Source organism: Hermetia illucens, chromosome 1 (genome assembly GCF_905115235.1).
Source record: "Hermetia illucens chromosome 1, iHerIll2.2.curated.20191125, whole genome shotgun sequence".
Lineage (NCBI taxonomy): Eukaryota > Metazoa > Arthropoda > Insecta > Diptera > Stratiomyidae > Hermetia > Hermetia illucens.
In genome coordinates this window covers 220,925,739-220,946,960 of record NC_051849.1, presented here as the reverse complement: position 1 = coordinate 220,946,960, position 21,222 = coordinate 220,925,739, and the positions used below count along the sequence as shown (strand labels likewise).

Below are 21,222 nucleotides of genomic sequence, written 5' to 3'. Positions count from 1 at the left end.
TATGCATCCAAATTTTCGGAAATCTTCAAGGGAAAGCGCCTTGAAGCATTCTTTAAAACACAAGGACAGATAAGAAGCTTATATGCAGCGAGCAGTTGAAAATCACCCGAAAGTTCTTTCACTCGACACTAAAGCCCAAGGTTCGGTTCCAGAATTTGTGGACAAGAAGGGTACGGTTTTTTGCAGGGAAGACCTTACGCTTGCAATCAAATCTCAATTGAAACTTTCCGTTTCTACTCTCAAGCCCTCTAAAGAAATCAACGGAATAGTAAAACTGAAAAATCTTCACCGAGGTCATCAGAAATTCTGTTTTATTTAAATTCAATCTGAGACCGTATTTCTTGAGGTGATTATTTTATTTTCGCTGGAGTCTGCACAGAAAACTGTGTAGGCCGCTGAACGGCACCCGCATGGCACTTGTTGTCATGCATCAGGGCAAGCTGTTTATGATAATAGATGGATAATAGACAGGTGCTAATAGTTCCTATCTATATTAGTCGATGGGGTGACAACCCAATTTGCTGCGTGTTAGACCGCTTCATGCCAAGACCTTAGCGGTACACTAGGAAGCAACGTGGTCAGCATTGAGTTCACCAAAGGTTACTATCCCAAACCCTTTGCCATCAAAATGGGGTTCACTATACGGCAGTTTCACCACTAACCGATCCGGACACTATTCTCTGTTACATCATGATACATCATCATACCGTGATATGACTTAAAAGTCCTGGGCTATCTACCATTAAAATCCAAGTATTTCATTTCCGGTAGCGATTTCAAACTCGCTACCGGAAATTAGGCATTCCTCCTAGGTCGATACGGTGGCTAATCGAAATGGAATGAGTTTGTTCAAATAGACCACCAGTATTCATTTAAGCAGGCCGATATGGTCTTTCCCAGGAGGGGAAACACCTATTGCCAGATATGTCAAAATAATTTTTAAATTGTCTTTTTCTTCACAACTGTAAAAGCAAGTACTCAGAACCACCGTATCGGCTAGCTGCTGAGCAGCATTCGGTCTGTACAGGGAGCGCACTTCCATGAGAAAATGCGCAAATCGTTGATCCGTTGTCGTTGCCGGGTTCGTCGTTTTAAAGTCCGTCCTGTCCGAGGTTCCTGTTGTGGCTTCGAAACAAGTTGTTTTCCGTGTAGGGTTGTCAGCCCTACCCAACCCCCAACCTGGAAGACCAGTGGGTACAATTTGTCCCGTGTTGGTACAACTTGTCCCGTTTTTAGGCGCGGAAAACTCGCGTTCAACGTTCTCCGTTTGCAGTTTCTCATTAAGAAAGAACTCCCAGCGATCATCATGTGGAGGTGGAGATAGGGTTTGGTAGTAGAGTTGTTGGTGTTGATTCGGCAGGCGTTACTTGTAACTTTTGACGGTATAAAAGGTAAATCATGTATTGACAACTGGAAGTACACCACCCGGGAGAACGGGTGAGAGAAGTGGTAGGGGGAGAGTTGACGGTTCTTGCAACCCCTTCAACACGCAAGCGTTGCAAGGGGAACTGGAACACTGCGAAAGCGGTTGTTACCCATGAAAAGGTGAGAGCTGCCATACTGTCCTTTGAACATTTCAAAGCACCTGGCATGGATGGCATCTATTCGGCAATGCTAAAGGAGGGTATGGAGCATTTAGAACGACCTCTAAGAAATATTTTTCGAGGATGTCTTGCTCTGGTCTACGTGCCTTCTTCTTGGCAACAGGTTAAGGTAGTTTTCATACCGAAACCTGGGAAAGATGACTATTCTAATTCAAAGAACTTCAGACAGATCAGCTTGACTTCATTCTTGCTGAAAGGTTTGGAGAGACTGGTGGAGCGTCACATTCGTGGAAACGCACTTAGGTCACACCCACTTAGTGAAAACTAACATGCTTACCAACGTGGAAAGTCCTGTGAGTCTGCTCTTCATTCTTTGGTCACAAAGATAGAGGATGCAACTTTGAATGGTGAGTACGCGATGGGAGTGTTCGTGGACATTGAAGGGGCTTTTGACTGTGCGCCTTTTCAAAAACTTTGTGATGCCGCCAGAGCGCATGGTGTTCATCATGCTTTAATTAAGTGGATCTATGCTATGCTAACGCAAAGAATTTTGTGCGCTGAGGTAGGGGTCGATAGCTACCTGACTACAGAAGCAACGAAGGGCTGCCCCCAAGGAGGTGTGCTTTCGCCGCTTCTGTGGAATATGCTGATCGACTCACTGCTATGCGAACTGCAAAATTTGCCAATACACGCTCAATCTTATGCTGATGACGTGGCTGTACTTGCTGTTGATCGGGATCTTGGAACGGTGTGTTGGAATATACAGCGTGCCGTTGATTTGATAGACAGCTGGTGCCTTAGACATGGTTTGTCAGTTAATCCAAATAAAACCACAATGGTTTTATTCACAAAAAGGAGAAAACTGGATGGACTTTGTCTCCCTGAGATGAGGGGTACTACCCTTCAACTCTCCGAAGAAGTGAAATATCTGGGGGTCACTCTAGATAAAAAACTTCTTTGGAACAAACATGTTGAGGTAAAGATGAAACGAGCTCTCACAGCTTATGGGGCTGTGCAGACGGACCTTTGCCTCGACATGGGGATTCAGGCCTCATGTGGTAATGTGGAGATACGTTGCCATCATTAGGCCGATGTTCGTATATGCATCCGTAGTGTGGTGGGTTAAAGTCAGACAAAAAGGTTTTCACCGTAAACTAGACGAACTGCAAAGAACTGTTTGTCTGGGTATCACTGGTGCCATGAGCACGACATCCGGCGCAGCTCTGAATGCACTACTCAATTTGCAGCCCCTGGATATATTTATTCAAAGCACTGCAATGAGAGCAGCTCATAGGCTAATTCGATTAGATCTATGGGAAAACAACGGATGTGGGGGCACAGAGCATTGGAAGAGTTACTGGGAGGACTAAATCCAGTTCTTACAATGCCTTCCGATTCTCGTGTCCCCATACATCTGTTTGGTAGAAGATATGTAGTTACCCTGAAGCGTAGAGAGGACTGGGAAGACCCAGAGGAATGCGTGGCGGGATATACGGAAGTCTTCTACACCGATGGCTCAAAAGCAGAAGAGGGTTCTGGAGCCGGAGTCTACCTCTCGAATAAAAACGAGAAGTGGACTTTCCCTTTTGGACAATATGCCACGGTTTTTCAAGCCGAGGTTTATGCGATCCTAAGGGTGGCAAACTGGGTGATTGACGAGCGGTTGAAGGGCAGGCGAATCGCAATCTGCAGTGATAGTCAAGCTGCACTGAGGGCATTGAGCAGTCCTTTGATCACCTCGAAAATCGTTCAGGAATACAGAAACCGTTTGAACTCTATGTCTAGATTCAATACGGTGGAACTACTCTGCGTACCTGGTCACTGTGGGATAGAGGGAAATGAAATCTCGGACGCTTTAGCGAAAGAGGGGTCAATCTCCCCTATGCCGGAACCGGAACCAGCAATTGGGGTAGCAGTAGCATTGGCTAAATCTGTTTTCAAAAACTGGGAACAAGTTTTCCATAATGACAGGTGGCAGAGCCTAAATGCTGCTCGACAAACCAAACTTTTCCTGCCAGAACCCAAAATGCGTACCGCAAAGTTTATCTTGTCGAAAAGCAGGAGGACTTGCAGGTGTATTGTGGGCATTCTGACAGGCTATAATTCACTAGCTGGGCATATGTTCAGAATAGGAATTACCGAAGATGATACGTGTCCCTCCTGTAATGAGGAAGCGGAATCCACGGAGCATTTCCTATGTGAATGCCCCGCCTATGGACGCATCAGGCATCAGATCTTTGGTGCCGATGTCCTCCAATTGCGACGGGTAGCATCACATCCACTAACGGAAATCCTGCGATACGTTAACGAATCCGGAATATTCCGTTAGACGGGGGAGGCGAGTACAATGGGCCAACACGGCCTGAGTGCTCAGCAGCTGTAGCTTCACCTCCACCATTCACACACACACACAAACATGTATTGACAAGTACAAGGTCATGATTGTCGACAAAATGGATAATAAGATTGACACTCCGTTGCGTGTTGAAAAGACTGCGCCGCCAGCTGTCACCAGCAATTATGATATAATTGCATACAGCCATGCAACAGGTGTTTATATCAGAAAGTATCTTCCTTAGTATTAGGTCGATCTATCAATAGGTATTACATCTATACTTTTTTTTATCTCTTTCCGTGATCTCAGTATATTATTTTCACTTTACTTAGGATTTCCTTCCAATACTTGGTTTTAGAAACGAAATCTTATGTAAGTGACATGGCGGTAATAAGAAACTCATCTTCTTTATGAAAGACGTTAATCTGCTAGATTAACCAAATCAAAGCACTAATCAAAAATATGAAACTCATTCGATTACTATTTACAATCTATGAACCGACGCTTAAACTGCACCATAAAATTATACAATCATTTATTTTTTTGTTCATTTTTAAGGATTGGTTTTAGAAACAAAACCTTATTTCATTAAAATTCGATTACTGTTTTTTTTACAAATAAATAGATGATTGAGGAAGTGAAAAGATGGTTTAACAATTCTGCATTATCTTTAAATGGGGGCAGTGCGCTGACTAATTTACATGAGGTAATCCATTTTGTGTCAACCAATTAAGCCCTGATTTGTTAGCAGCAGAACTTCACACTCAACTGATCCTCCGAGTTCATCAGTGTCTGAGTGAAATAACGCGGTATTTCTAGCGATTAAATTATTTGAAACAATAAAAACTTGTTTTTATTATTCGCTAGTGTTATTTATTGGTATTGCAAATACCGATATTTCGGGAACCACTTTTTCCCTTCATCAGTGCTAACAATTTAGCACTTAGCAATTTTTAATTATTTCAATTTCAGCAGTGTGTTGTGGAGAATAAGATGGTATTTATCATAATCATAATAAAACTCACCTAGACCATGAGGGAGCTTACTTTTAAATAAATCAATCCATCAATCGCTGCAGTCATCGACTATCCATTTTATTAAATTATTATGGAGCAAAAATGCAACATTCAAATAAAAAAATGGGCAATCTTAACGTGGATTTATTATTTTATGGAGCAGTATATATGCCTCTAAATGTACGTAATAATTAATGAAGAGATAAGTTCGCGAAACTTTAGTTCCATATTTATCAAGAACAGTAGAATTAAATAATTTTACGTAGTAGCATGAGATAGCAAAAAGTCAACTGTTAGATACTACTTGAAATTTAAGTCCAGCAGTGAATCTTTAACTCCGAAGAAGATAGGTGCGTTCACGGCTTGATACCATTCAGTATAAGTGCTGCTTTCTAGATTTGTGGGTGGTTGCAGTGATCTAGTGTAAATCGAAATAAGTATTTCCTGGTAGGTATGCTTTATATTTTAAAAAAATATATTTATTTCTCCATTAGACATGAAATCGATAATAGAGTTTGTAAAAAAAAGTAAGTAGCATGCAATTAACAATTCCCAATTCATTCAGGGTCACCTATAACAAAAATTATCAAAATATTTCTTGACATTGTAAATTTTAGATGGGAGTATCTACCAATGCTCACTCATGAATTTTCTGTTAATTGATTGCAGTTCCGCTCAAACATCTTACCCATCGTTGTCTATCTAATAATAGCACAGTTTGTACTATTAGCAATCGTACTTGTTTTATGTAATATATTAATCATTTTGATTTCTGTCCCCCATTCCGCGGTGCAGTAAATGATAATGATGAATAGAGTTGATTGATACTTCGTCAATTGTAGGAGATTAGCTCCGTGGAAATGGAGCGCTCCATGGCTCTAATAGGGCAAAAAAGTTGTATTCTGCTTACAGCGAGCAAGTGCATATAGTTAAAATAAAGTGAGGCGGTTTTCTATCTGTGAGTTTTACTCGCTATTCATGTGAATACTAAATGTATATATATATATATTGTATATAATCTTTCTTCATAAGAAGTGTGAATAGTTTTGCGGGCTTTCCCAGAAGAGCGGAATTAAATTGAAGTGATGAGCAACGAGATTTCAATTGAAAGTAGTCTCACCAATTATGAATATGTATTCATATCAAAATCAGCGATATCCTATCAAAACTTTAACGGATAAGATAAGTAGAAAAAAGCGTGCAATCTTTGACCCGAAGTAAATAGATCAATAAAGAAATAGTTTCAGTACCGTTTTTGTCGTATAGTTTACTCGGATATCAAAAATCTAATAATTTCAAATCACTATATTTGTGTATGTAGAAAAGTGTTTGTTTGGTAATGAACCGGCTGTGATTTGAAATACTTGCGCGTGGTGAAATATCCGCACGAGTTTCAAATTTATCAAAGCACACATGTGTGGACAATTAAACATAAGCAAATTTGATAGAATCCTAATCTTAAATTTTTGTCGCAAAAAAGTTATCTAAACATAATTGTTTAATTAGTAAGTAGCGGACGGAAAATAACAAATCAAATATTGCATAATGAATGCTATTTATCTCTGCGTAAATTTTTTTTTAAATAAAAAAATTAAAATTATAGGTAACTATTATATATGTAGGTGTCACTTTCTTTAACTGATAGTGGACTTCTCCGTAGCATCTGCAGTTTACTAAAAAATTAGAAACAAATAGCGACTCTCTAGTAGCCAGATACCATTTGGGGAGATTCCTGATAAACAATCAAAGATTTGCCATTGAGTATGATTGACTTAAACTCATCAAAATTATTATAATAAAACCGCATGCCTAGCGATATAGTCTGATGATGCTGAAATAAGTTAAAAGAATGACTAACACTTTCGTCGAGGGCAAAGACCACTCATAAGACGCTACCTAACCTCTGTCCTGGGAGCAGCGTGAACGTAAAAGGCAACATATGGAAATCGTTCCTATTTATATAATAGCAAACACGGCAAGAGTTCGAATTACATTCGCCAGTATTTTAAGCCTAAGCCAGGTTAAAGCTAAATTTTTGTTTGAAATATGAGGGATCCTAAGTCCATATCTACTTGATTTTAGACCGGACCTGATGAACCTCGTTTTAGGCATAGTACCCAAGTACTTAAAAAGTGGTAAGAATGACCAACGGGGTGATTTCCTTCGACCTTCGGTGACGCTGCCCCCAGGGCATAGACATACGAGTAAGTAGCATAGGTAGCGTCTGATGAGTTGCCTCTGCTTTGGACGAAACCGTTAGTCATTCTTTCTACCTTTTGAATACTTGGCCCAAAAGTTGAGGTTCGTGGACCAAACAAGTGAGAGTAAGTTGCTCTCCATCTGGTCCGGTGCACTGAAATCTTCAAATTGGAGCATTAACAAGTTTATCTGAATTCTTGATTTATTTTTTTTTTCTTTTGATTATTGAACACTTTTCACTTTTTGGTTTTATTAGTACTTGAGCAAAATTATTGGGAAAAGGAAATGTCATCGCCAGAACTCTGGGTGAGGCATTTATTTTGTTTCTTTTTATGGGGTTTCTTTTATCAGGAGCGGTTCTCTTTATTTATTTTTTATTTTCATTTCAAAACCACTGTTTTATTTCTTTGAACCCACCTATATTTGGTTCTTTTATTTTTATTATTTGAAAGTGACTATTTATTCAGGTATTTTATTGCATGAATATAATTGTCAACATGAAGTAACTCTCTTTTCAACTTAAGGACTCGCTTCTTCCCTTTTCCTCCTTAACCCCGTAAAACTCTTACTACTAGAGGAGACATTCTCCAATATCACGGCCTGAGGATGTCAAGGCAGGGTAGCAACCTCAGAGGCCGTGCCTCACAATACATTTGAGGCAGGGGAAACAATGGTCGAGGATGTGATTTTCGATTGCGGCAATCGGGTCCGAAGTTTTACGGCTCCATGATTTGGCTCCCATTTTGTTCATTCCGATAGGTGCACGCGAATTCCCATGATTGATTGTTTTTCAGGATCCGGTGCGAACTCACGCACCGGGAAGGTCACATGAGTTTTTGTGAAAATGACACGTGAGGGATCGAAGCGTTAAATTTGGTTTAGAAAACTACTAAATATTTTTATATAATCTTTGCAATGTATAACGAATGAGAAGCGATGGACGTATGTTCACGTATTATCAATCTGTCTGTATTTCTGCCCGTCTGTCTACCTGTTACACGCACTTGCTGCGTGCAGCTATACCTATTCGAATGATGTGATACCAAAGGGTACTAAAGTGCAAATTTGAACTGCAACAGGACTGATGGAAAATTTGAGGAGAATAGCATATAAAATCTAAATTTCAAATCTCATACTGATCTCTCTTCAAATAAAGTTAATAATAGTAGTTATTAATTTTTTTCCTGAGGAAGCCAATTAAGGAGTTAGGCTCCTGTAAAAACTTCAAAAATCAATCTCTACTGAAAAAACCTTAAGAAGGGCATAATCAAAAGATTGAGATGGAGGAAATGTCGAAACGCTCCTATTTTGAATTTTGGCGCCGCCCAATACGAATTTCCAGAAACTTTGTAACACGTTTTTCTCGAAACCTTATTTTTAAAGTCAGCCGAACTTATAAATCAGGCAAATTTCGACCAATTGACTTAACATTTTATATATTTATCATTACATTCTGCCAGGAAACACTTTGCTGATTGTCTTTTAATAGACCGATAAATGACATTGCTGAGTTATGGTATCACTCTATTAATTTAGTTTCCGAAAACAGTTGCAAATTAGGAATTTAGGAGTAGGTTGCTTATAGTAATCGTTTAAAAATCATCCGTGCTTATGATTCCTTTTACATGATTATTAAAAAAGCGGGCAAAAATTTTCTCAGCTTGTCGAGTAAAGAATAGCGAGCTGACCCTACAAGCATTAGCCATACTGTTTATCGAACCGGTCCCCTTGCGCACTCACAACCCGAAAATCCCTTTAATATCAGCCGTTTTCGCAGCAATCCAAGCATTTTTTTTCATTTAAAATCATTTATTTAAAAACCAGTGACTTACATTAAATACATAGCGTTTCATTCTTGTTACTAGCCTAAATGTAGTTTATGTGTCATAATTAAATATTTAAAAAAAAAACGGGTGGCTATTACATTGTTTGGCCTGCCCGACCTTCTCTGACATTACTTTTTACTGTGTATTTACTTTACACATAGATCTTGACAATTCATGATTAAAAAAACTGGACATATATTTGAAAAAAAAACTGCGCCTGCACCTAGAGCGCGAGAAGGCTTATTTACTTACTTATTCTAACTTAATCTAATCTAATAAATAATACTTAAATCTAATTCTTATAACTAATGTTTTTATAGCGCTCACAATTTCGCGCTTAACCTCTGTGCACCCCTACCAGGCAAGGAGTGTCGAAGAGAGAGACAATGGCGGGTTTTAATGCAGAGCTCACAATTTGGCAAGGCCTTAAGAATGTGGCCAATGGGGTGGAGTTACCCTCCAGATAAAGTTGCCTCATGAGTGCATTGGGGTGATTCTCCGTTCTTTCGAAGAATCTTTCTAACAGGTTGAGAGCGAACTCTCGAAGAGGTTTAACTTTTGCTCGCCTGTACACTTCGGCGTTGCGGCCGCACTTCTTGGTTTTCCAATTGTACGACAAGCCGACGCAGTGTCTCAAAATTTTGCGCTCGAAGGACTCGCACTTCTTCATAGCTTTGGTCGAGCAAGAGATCCATGTAGGGGCTCCGTAGCAAAGAATCGGTCTTATGAGGACTTTGTATAGGGTCAGTTTAGATTTAGTGCAAAGTCCTACTCTTTTACGAAGAATAAAGTAGATTTTACTTAGTGCACCGCGTGCTTTGCTGAGAACAAGATTAAGGTGGGGGTCGAATCATAGGTGTTCATGAAATAGCATTCCCAGGTATTTCATTTGTTGTGAACTGTTTACTAAGGTATTCCCGATGCGTAGCTTTAAGCGTTTAGCTTTTCTGTGGATAGATCTAGATCCCAAGTATCTGGATTTACTCCGAAGAGTAATAACCTGTGTTTTAGCCTCGTTGATTTTTATCCCCCAGGTCTGGTAGTACTTGCAGAGATCTGTTAAGTATTTCTCAATAGCATTAGCTGCCTTACCGGGTCGGAAGCTAGACGAGAAGATAAGCGTGTCGTCAGCGAACTGTAATAGTTCTGTGCCGCTCTCTGGGATTGGAACGTCGGCCGTGAAAATGTTGTAGAGTGTAGGTTCTGAAATGGATCCCTGCGGTACTCCAGAAGTGACCGGTAGGAGATCGGAATAATCATTTCTCACGCTGACGTAAAAATGCCTATCTTCGAAGAAACTTATTATAAGTCTGATCACCGGGATAGGGAAATCAAGGCTGATTAATTTGAAGATAAGTCCGTTGACCCACACGGAATCAAATGCCTTTTCGAGGTCTAATGCACACACTACTGTGGGCTTGTTATTGACGTTAAGTCTGCTACTCACTGAATCGTGAAGGTAGCTTAGTGCGTGTTGGGTCCCGTGCTTAGTCCGGAACCCGAATTGATGGTTCGGAATAATGTTTTTCCGATCGCAATGTTGGACTAATCCCACTGTCCATACTTTTTCGAAGAGCTTGCCCAAGTTGGAGAGGAGAGAGACGGGCCTGAAGTTTTGTGGTTCGTGGGAGCCGCCTTTTTTTTTAATGGCGATTATCTTTGCTACTTTCCAAGTAGTGGGAAAGTAACCATTATTGATGCAGTTGTTGAAGACTGCAAGAAGGAACTTCATTGATGCCCTAGGGAGGTTTTTGATGACAATATTTGCTATGTCATCTGGTCCAGTTGATTTTTTGCCGTTAAGGCTTTTAGTGATGGCTGCGAGCTGTGATAAGCTCAAAAAGGTTTTTGGGTCATTTGGTTTACAGGATGGGTTAAAGGTGGAGAAGGTAGTTAATTTGAGTGAATGCTCATGAAGAAAGTCTTTGATTGTCGTGTCTACAATCGAACTGACGGCTCGGTTGTTACTAGGTGAAGGAGAGTTTAGTTGATTTAGGAAAGACTCCGCGAGTATTTGAGCTTTCCTAGCGTCACTGCCGATGTTTTCATTGTTCTTGGTAAGAACGAAGTTTTTGGATCTGTTGCGGCCTGTCAGCCTATTTATATGTACAAACATATTAGATCCGGGTTTCACATCTGCTAGCTTGCGAGTGAGTTCCTTGCTACGGAATTGTTCCACCATTTGACGGATTAATGTACTAAGGCAGTTAATCCGCGAAATTAACACTTTATATTCCGTGTTAGCTCTGTTGCCATTTTTGTGGAAGTTTCGCTTGAGATTTCTGCGCCAGATTTTTCTGACTTTCAGGTGTTTCATTATCTCGTGCGGCAGTATATTGAACTGAATCTCATCGATTTTGAGGAGCTTTGTGTTTCTGCGTGTAGCAGAGTTGATGGCATCAGTAGCCAAGATGATAGCCTCATCGATTTCTTTGTCCGTTAGATTTTGCGAGACAATGATCTTTTTCAGGTTTAGCTGTGGTGCCAATTCTGCCCTGAATTTATCCCAGTTAGTATGGGCGAATGATCTTATTGCGCTGGGTACTCGCTTTTGCAGTTGAGAGTTTAGGGAAAGTATAAGTTCAACTGCGAAGTGATCAGACATCCCTGGTAAAGTTTTGCACGTTAACACCTGCAGTGTGAGAGTGGCGTCTGCGGACATTAGAAAATAGTCAAGTATTGACTGACTTGCAGGCCTTGTGGGTGTGTCTGGCAAGATCATCTCAAGCTGGTTTAATGGACTTTGATTATGGATCCATTTTTCGAGGGCAACCCCATTTCGGTTTTTTGCCAAATCGCCCCAGGAAGTGTGCCGTGAGTTAAAGTCCCCACCAAAAATTAGGTATTTAGATTTAGACTGGAGATCGCTCAAGATTTGTAAGTCTTGGCCCAGTTGTTCAGAGGGAGAGTTACATTTTATGTAGACTGCAGCTATTAAGATGCGTCTATTGTCGTTAGTTTTAACTAAGGCCGCTGCCGCGGAACAGGTCTGCAGGTTTTTGATGGAGACTTCCTCAAATGCATAGTCTTTTCTGACTAAAAGGGCGGAACCGCTGTTGGTGTCGTCCCGGATAATGTTATATCCGGTAAAATTAACGTTGTGCCTGCTTTTTAAATGTGTCTCTGAAACACAGAAGAAGTCTGCTTTCAGGGAATCGACCAACTCTTGTGCGGTGGCACGTTGGGCGTGTGAGACCAAGGACGCGGAGTTAAATGTGACGACTTTTAACTCCATAAACTCATCAAAAGTTGGATAGCGGCTAATTGTCGCTGTTCATTTGTTTGGGCCGACGCGATAGTTTGGACCAAGTTTTGGAAGGCCAATTTATTGCCTTGAGGGACTTGAGGGGCTGTAGTTCTAGGAATAGTGTTCCTAGTTGTTTGGGGGGCTGCAGCTCTAGGGAGAGTATTCCTAGCTGCTTGAGCGTAAGAAACGCCCGGTTTGGCCAAGCTTTGTGACATCTGAGTCACCGCCTGTTTGGCATTTATGGTCTCGGCATTTTTTTTCGCCCTGCCAGCTTCCCTTCTGGCAACCATGTCCTTGTATGCCGGGCATCTGCGATAGTTGGCGGGGTGTCCGGCCTGGCCGCAATTGCAGCAAGTTGGTTTGTCTGCGGTGGGATTTGAGCATTCCCCTCGCACATGGGTTTTCGTGCACCTCACGCACCGGTGTACGATGGAGCAATTGATGGCGATATGCCCGAAGTTTTGGCAGTTGTAGCACTGCACTTCTTGAAACGGCTTGACTTTCTCAAGCGAAATTTTCTGGTGAAGGATATATTTCACCTTAAATGCTTCGTTTAGATCTTGTTCTGGCTCGAAAGTAGCCATGAACAGCCCCGATTGCGACTTCAATGGAAGTGCCGGGTTCAGGCTGTGGGCCAGTTTGTCGGCTCGTGTGACTAGATTTGAGACACTTTTCAATTTTAGGTGCGGATACTCTTCGTTGAGTTCGCGCATTATGTCAGCCGGCTCAGTCTCTCTATGAAGACCACGGATGACCAAGGACTGAGTCCTTAAAGCCGGAGGGGTACTGGTCATGGCATGCAGTCCCTTTTCCTTAATAAGGTTGAAGATCGCTGCATGATCCTCAAGACTTTGAGCAAAAATGAGGGTCCTATCGGCCCTCGTATTTTTTAGGGTTGCTTTTAACCCTTTCTCTTTTAATATCCTCAAGAATTGAGGAACATTAATTTTATACCCAGTGATGGGCGGAATTTTTGCCTTTTTTGGGCGGGTAACCTGGGGGGAGGGTGCCTGAGGGTTTGCCGGAGGGGCATTAACTCTACTTACACTCACCTTTTCTCTGTTTCTCTTTTTCCTCCGCTGGACGAAGTTGAACTCGTCGCCTTCCTCTTCTTGGATGACGACGCACATCTCTCCATCTTGATGATGTTGTTGATCCTTCTGTTGTTGCTCCTTCAGTTGTTGCTCGTGTTGTTGTTGTTCATGTTGATGTTGTTCACGATGATGTTGTCGTTGCTGCTGCTCCGACGTTGCGATTGGCATCCTCCCTTCGAGGGATGCCAAGCGATCCTCTAGCCGCTTTATAATTTTTAGCTGACAGTCCAGCTGCTGGACCATCGCAGCCTTTTCTTGCTTTAGCCCCTCGATTTTTTCGAGGAGGGTCGCGTTTATTGCTTGCAGCTCTGGGGAGCTGCCTTCTTCTTCCGATGACATCTCCTCGGGGTGTATCATCTTACACCTCTTGGCGGACATCCTGTCCCCAAGCCCGTATTTGCTGTTGTGCGCAGCAGCTCTGGAATGTAACAATATTTTTTTAATTTAATGTTCTTATAATAGTTACCCTTTTTCGGACGTGAATGACACCACCGTCCAGAACGTATACTTCCTTCTGGATTCTTGTTCAGCTCTGCTCTTAATGACCGTTCGCTTCGAGAGCTCGGAGCGAACTGTGAAGTTTACTTCACGAGACTCACGGACAAAATATGAGCAATCCAAGCAAGCACGTATAAACTGCACTTCTAATACCCAGCACAGGGAAGCAACAACAAAAAGGAAAGGTTAATGATAATTTTGGAAATATTTGATACTTAAATGAGTGACAATTTATTAAGGTGCAAGGATTTTCGAATTAAAATTTCAAAAGCTATAAAATGGTAATTTGCAATTAGTATTTTAAAATTAGTGAATATTTCGGGTGGATTATGATGTGGGGTTTTAGGGGGTGTTGAAGAAAGCTAAATAGAAGGAAAAAAGATATGCTGCATACAAACAAATCAATATTCTGGTCAGCTCGTCACAGACCATAGCGAATGAAATGATGCACATGTTGCGAACTCAGTATCAGGCCAGCGTACCCCGATGATACGGCACATACGCCTCTTCATGATGGCTTGTAGCTTTTGAGTAACAGTGGAGGTCACTTTGCATGTGCTTCCCACATATAGCAACACAGAATGAACACTAGCACAGAACTTGACCGTGGTGTTGAAATAACTGCATTTTAAGATTTTAGACAGGGTAGCGAAAGCGGATTTAGTTATGTTAATGCGTTAGACTCCTGCTTTCGCCGACTAAAGCAGCATGAACAACATCAATGATAAAAAAAAAGTAATATCAGTGGTGAACTCTGCTTTGAGCCGCAAATTCCGCTTTTCATTATATATTTTTTCGATAATAAGCGCCGCGTTCAAAATATATAAATAGGTAATACTGCGAAATCTGTCGATAGACTGAAGTCAAATATGTCGTTGCGTTTGGTGGTGATCCTTCTTTTTCTATTATGTGGCAAGAAGATTTACCACATTTCATATGACTAATAGATCGACGCATACTGAATCTATTTTAGGTTTTACGTTTCATGTGTTTATTGTAAGGTAGCTGAAGTTTTAAGTATTATTATATGTTTTTCAGAAAAATGTCATCTAAGCCACAGCCGCCAGCAATACCAAACTTTGGAGAACTAATCGAACCTTTCTTGGACGGAAAGAAGCTGGTGTCCTACGAGAGTGAATATTTTACAGCACCTGGGGATAATTATGGTAGCACAATCTTCAAAGTGGTGGCAACAGTCCAGAATGCAAATGGTACCGAAAAGACAAATTTGGATCTGATCGCCAAACTGCTACCAGAAAATGAGTTCTTTCGGCAAATGTTTCAACCTGAACGCACCTTCAGAACTGAAAAGCATTGCTATATGAAAATTGCCCCGGATTTTATTAGACTTCAGAAAGAGGCTGGACTTTCGGATAATGAAATGACAAATGTTTTTGCAAAGTGCTATGGTGGACGAATATCTTTGAAAAAGAATGCAGATAAAGTCGATTCAGGAGCGGCTTTGATACTTGACAATTTGGCTACCGCTGGCTATGTAATGGGAGATCGCTTAAAAGGATTCGACTACGAAACTACGGTGGTTATTATCAGAGATTTGGCTAGATTTCATGCAACTTGTGTTGCTTATCGAACGAAATATCCTGAGGAGTTTGAAAAATATTCTAAGTCATTTTTGAAACCATTCGCTGTGGATCATGCTTTACCGGAAGATATGCGCACTCAGATGATTGAAGTGAGTATAGAACAATTGAATTGTGTAGCAATCTTGTCCTCGAGATCGCCATAGATATTTGTGGTTGTTTTTGTACTTTTCTCGGGAGTGTTGACTTAGGAGTGACCCTTAGGAAAGAAGCTTATTTGGAGATTTGGTCCGAATCTTCTGTTTTTAAACTTTTTAATAGTTTGAGAATTCGATTTTTTATTTTTCAAACAATTTTGTTTTTTTCGTAGGATAATCTCAATATCATGAAAAATTTGCCTGGAGTGAATGATGAACTGTTTGAGAAAATTAAGATTGCCTTCAGCCTATCCGATGAACACGTCAATAATTTGGAGCCTCGTCCAGACTCATTGTTTACAGCGATTGCTCACAATGATTTCTGGACAAACAATATGATGATCCGTTATGGTATTAGCGCTTTAATTCAGGACTAAAATATTTTTCTTATGTGGATAATATTTTTCTTTAATTACAGACGCACAAGGAAAACCATTAGATATGAAAATGGTCGATTTCCAAATAGCCACTTATGATTCTCTAATACACGACCTTGTGTTTTTCCTAGCTCTCAGTGTGCAAACTGATATTATGAAGACAAAATTCGATGATTTCGTGGAGCAGTATTATAACCAATTTATAACATGGTTAGAGCGTTTGGGATGTGATACTACCAATTATAGTTTTGAAAAGTAAGTATTTCGCAATGAATAAACCAAATTTCGTACTAAATTGTAATTGTCACGTGCCGTACTATAAGTCATGTTTGCAGGGAAATACCTTCGGAACATAATTGGCCACTAATTTATTTAATTCTTGAAATTAAAGTGAATGTACATCCCTCGAATAGTGAAACATGCACTTCCCGCGTTTGTTTGAACAAATTTAATTAGGTATCCGTTCATTCCATTACAGATTTGATATTGAGTTGCATAGAGTTGCAATAGTTCAATTAGAACACATTGCCACCATGCATAAAGTGCTTTCAATGAGAAAGGACAAACTTCCGGATGTCCTAGATATGGATGGGACACAAATGTTCGACAAAAATTTGTTGCACGATAATTTTTATGATAAATTATGGAATATTGTAGAACTGTTCCAAGAAAAAGGGTTCTTATCAACTCAGTTGTCTACGCACTTTTAAGGCAACAGAACTAGAGGCTTTCAATTTCTAGATAACAATTACGGTAATTCGTAGGATCCTAGTGCAATGCTCAAAATACATTATATCATATTCCATCAGTTATTGAATCATAGTCGGCAATAGTTTAGTGCGGTGATGATAAATTTGATCCACGAATATTTCCATTTTTTAAACACTATGCGCCAATTTGTACTTTTCAACCTCCACTTTCCATTACTTTGTAGCCTCGCCATGACTTTAATTCAATGTAGATATCATCTCTTATATGAATCTGGCTTAAATCTTTTATTTGTCGAGAGATAAGATCCTGTAAATAGTCATATTCCTTATTCTCACTGACGAACGCATACAAGATGTTTTACGTCCATGTGCTAACAAAATTTAGTCAACTTACATATGTGTTTTCTTAATGGTTATTCTTATATAAACATTTAGTTAAAGATCTACTAACGGAAATCCTGCGATACATAAACGAATCCAGGATATTTTTTCTGCTCTTAGTGAAGACTTCTTGTGCAATTTTAACGCTCATCCATAGATTTATGTTACTGCAATGTTTTGCACAGAAAAAAATTTGTCTAATATACAACACATTGACTTTCATCATCATCATCAACGGCGCAACAACCGGTATCCCGTCTAGGCCTGCCTTAATAGGGAACTCCAGACATCCCGGTTTTGCGCCGAGGTCCACTAATTCGTTATCCCTAAAAGCTGTCTGGCGTCCTGACCTACGCCATCGCTCCATCTTAGGCAGGGTCTGCCTCGTCTTCTTTTTCTACCATAGATATTGCCCTTATAGACTTTCCGGGCTGGATCACCCTCATCCATACGTACTAAGTGATCCGCCCACCATAACCTGTTTAGCCGGATTTTATCCACAACCGGACGGTCATGGTATCGCTCATAGATTTCGTCATTGTGTAGGTTACGGAATCGTCCATCCACATGTAGGGGGCCCATAATTCTTCGGAGGATTCTTCTCTCGAACGCGGCCAAGAGTTCGCAATTCTTCTTGCTAAGAACCCAAGTTTCCGAGGAATACATGAGGACTGGCAAGATCATAGTCTTGTACAGTAAGAGCTTTGTCCCTATGGTGAGACGTTTCGAGAGGAACAGTCTTTGTAAGCTTCAAATAGGCTCTATTGCCTGACAACAACCGTGCGCGGATTTCATGATTGTAGCTGTTATCGGTTGTGATTTTCGATCCTAGATAGGAGAAATTGTCAACGGTCTCAAAGTTGTATTCTCCTATCTTTATTCTTCCCGTTTGACCAGTGCAGTTTGATGTTGTTGATTGGTTGGTTTTCGATGCTGAAGTGGGCACCATATATTTTGTCTTGCCTTCATTGATGTGCAGCCCAAGATTTCGCCCCGATTGCCGCCTGCTCGATCTGGATGAAGGCAGTTTGTACGTCTCAGGTCGTTCTTCCCATGATGTTGATATCGGCAGCATACGCCAGTAGTTGGATGGACTTAAAGAGGATCCTACCCCTTGCATTTACCTCATCAGCGGCGCAACAACCGGTATTCGGTCTAAGCCTGCCTTAATAGGGAACTCCACACAGCTCTAGACCGGTTTTGCGCTGAGGTCCACCAATTCGATATCCCTAAAAGCTCTCTGGCGTCCTAACCTACGCCATCGTTCCATCTTAGGGTCTGCCTCGTCTGCTTTTTCTACCATAGATATTGCCCTTATAGACTTTCCGGGCTGGATCATCCTCATCCATACGGATTAAGTGACCCGCGTGATCCGCCCACCGTAACCTATTGAGCCGGATTTTATCCACAACCTGGTCATGGTATCGCTCATAGATTTCGTCGTTATGTAGGCTACGGAATTGTTCATCCTCATGTACGGGGCCAAAACTTCTTCGGAGAATTTTTCTCTCGAACGCGGTCAAATACAAATATAAAACAGCTATGGACAGCGATGGACATTTTGAATCTTAATGATCCTTGATGCCAAGACGAATCAGCGATAGGCCGAAGGATAAATCCATGGGGAATATAGCACAAAATATCGGACAAAATTCAGAAATCTGATTCTAGAAGAGAATACAGTCTCCAACCCTTTCTGTCTAAATATTATTCAATAAGTTTCCTAAAGTTTCCTAAATCTATGGATGATCGTTAAAAGTGCACAAGGAGTCTTCACTAAGAGCAGAAACAATATCCTGGATTCGTTTATGTATCGCAGGATTTCCGTTATTGGATGTGATGCTACCTGCTGCAGTTGCAGCACATCAGCATTAAAACCTAATGTCTGATGCGTCCATAGGCGTGGATTTCGTTTCCTCATTACAGGATTAACACGAAGGGAAAACCCCACATCTCGTTTTTATTCAAAACCCTGTTCCGTTTTTGAGTCACCAGTGTAGAAGACTTGAATATATCCTGACAGGCATTCTTCTGTTTCCACCCAGTTTTCTTTTCGGTTCAAGATAATTTCATATCTTCTACCAAACAGATGTATGACCGAACAGAAGGCTTTGCGAAAACTGGATTTATTTCTCCTTGTAACTCTTCCAATGCTCCGTGCGCCCTACGTCCATTGTTTTCCCATGGATCGAATCGAATTAGTCTATGAGCTGCTCTGATTGCAGTGCTCTGAACAAACAAATCCAAGAAGTGCAAATTGAGTAATGCATTCAGAGCTCGTGATCATGGCGCCGGTAATACCCAGACACACAGTTCCTTGCAATGCGGCTAGTTAACGGTGAAAACCTTTTCGTGTCACCCTAACCCACCATACTACGGACGCATAATCGAACATCGGCCTACTGATAGCAACATATATCCACAGTACTACCGGAGGCCTAAGTCCCCATGTCGAGGCAAAGGTCCGCCTACACAGCCCATAAACTGTAAAAGCTCGTTTTTTTCTTTGCATCTACATGTTTGTTCTAAAGAAGCTTCTCACCTAGAATAACTCCCAGATACTTCACTTCTCTGAAGATCTGAGTGTAATTATGCGGTATTTCGAGCGATTAGGAAATAGGAAGTCAGGATTTGTTAGCACTGATGAAGGGAACAAGTGGTTCCCGAAATATCGGTATTTGCAAGACCAATAAATTAACACTCGCCAAAAGAAAAAGCAAGTTTTTATTATTTCACATTCTCCGGAGAGTTACACCTCTCGTTTCTGAAAGGGAAAGTCCATTCAGTTTCCTCCCTTTTGTAAATAATACCATTGGAGTTTTATTTGGATTTACTGATCAAGTCGCGTTGTGTATTTTGTGTATTTCTCCACACCATTCTGAGATCTGTGTTCTTCTTATCGAATGACAAAACTTATTGGACAACCTAACAAATATACGTATACGCACTTTCTTTATCTTCTGACAATCGTTCTCGAAGTCACTAACTTGCGCAAATGGTTTTTCTATTTCTAATCGATTTTTCCGTTTATTTTCAGATTCGATGAAGAACTTCACCAAATTGCAGTTTTACAATTTCAACATGTCGTAGTCATGCACAGAGTCCTTTCTTTGCGAAAAGATAAACTTCCCGAGGACCAATTAACGGATGTGGATTTACTCATGAATACGGAAAACTTTGCGCATAATTATTTTGATAAATTGCATGATATTATCAAATTATTCGAAGAAAAACATTTTTTTCGTGAATAAAAACTGCGTCAAAAGATAAAATATAATATCTACTTGTATGGTTATGACCAGGTTGAATACAGAGCTAGTTAAGGATTGGGTGGGATAGTGATCGACACGCAGGCCCGTCAATTCTTTGGTACTACTGTTTCAAGACATTGAGGCCGCTGTATCAGAAAATACCCCGCTCTTCTATGTATTCCTTTATTTAGTGACCACGTTCTCAACAGTTGCACCAGCTTCGATTGCTGCCTCCACGCTGACATTAACGCTCTGTTTAATCTCCATTCTTGGAAGCATGAAGGGGTTAAGTTCCTCCAAACAATGTCGAGGGGTGTGCGCTGCACCGTATGGCAAAGATCGTGCGCGGTCTCATTGGGAAAGTGGAGAATCACTCTTGATGTGCTCGGAAGCAAGCAATTCCCACCCAAGGCCTCCAATGATTAATTCTCGTGAGCCTTCCCTAATCACCATACAATTTGCTGAATACTCTTCAGAAATCTTAGAAAAAAGTTGAACCAGCCTAAATCCGCTGAACTCCTACAAATCGAGGTTAGACAACTGGCACCAGACGCTGTACTTTAATGGCAACCTCATTAAAGTGCAGGGTCTGTCTGAACATGTCCCGTAAAACTCCACTGAGGATAAAGGCGCTTATTTATACTCGAGGATAGAAAGGCCGCTAATGGTAGGACGAGATATTTTCTCAATTCCATTTTGCATCTAGCCATCGAATGTGGACGGAGCCTTCCATATAAAGCGTACACTTATACAGAAAGAATTTTTCCTGAATAAGCTGATGAATGTGAAAAGTGTTCGCTCTTGAGCACCGAATAATTTATCATCCTTCTTAGCTTATCTGTTTGTGATAAGCGCGAAAGTCAATAACACAAAAATTAATTCACGTCGCCATAGTAGAAAGTGGATCCTTTCTCGAATGAAGGGATTAGGAATGGTCAGAATGAACAACTGGGTTGACTGGAGAAAAGTATGGCGGCAGAGTCTTCGTGTGGTTCGTTGTTTGTTA

General features: G+C 40.8%; 1 protein-coding gene across 4 annotated transcripts; it reads left to right on the top strand.

Moving 5' to 3' along the window:
• Positions 1 to 5,177: 5,177 nt before the first annotated feature.
• Positions 5,178 to 20,239, top strand: LOC119658287. 4 transcript variants are annotated; one of them, XM_038065590.1, is made up of 6 exons: positions 5,178 to 5,332; positions 14,798 to 15,452; positions 15,671 to 15,848; positions 15,916 to 16,129; positions 16,353 to 16,627; positions 20,003 to 20,141. In XM_038065590.1, the coding sequence occupies exons 2-5, from the start codon at positions 14,802 to 14,804 to the stop codon at positions 16,582 to 16,584; spliced, it is 1,275 nt and encodes a 424-aa protein (XP_037921518.1). In that variant the 5' UTR covers positions 5,178 to 5,332; positions 14,798 to 14,801; the 3' UTR covers positions 16,585 to 16,627; positions 20,003 to 20,141. The 4 variants fall into 4 exon arrangements, with proteins under 4 accessions (XP_037921518.1, XP_037921510.1, XP_037921535.1 ...); XM_038065582.1 differs by having other exon boundaries at positions 5,186 to 5,342; XM_038065599.1 differs by lacking the exon at positions 5,178 to 5,332 and adding an exon at positions 5,726 to 5,853.
• Positions 20,240 to 21,222: the final 983 nt, after the last annotated feature.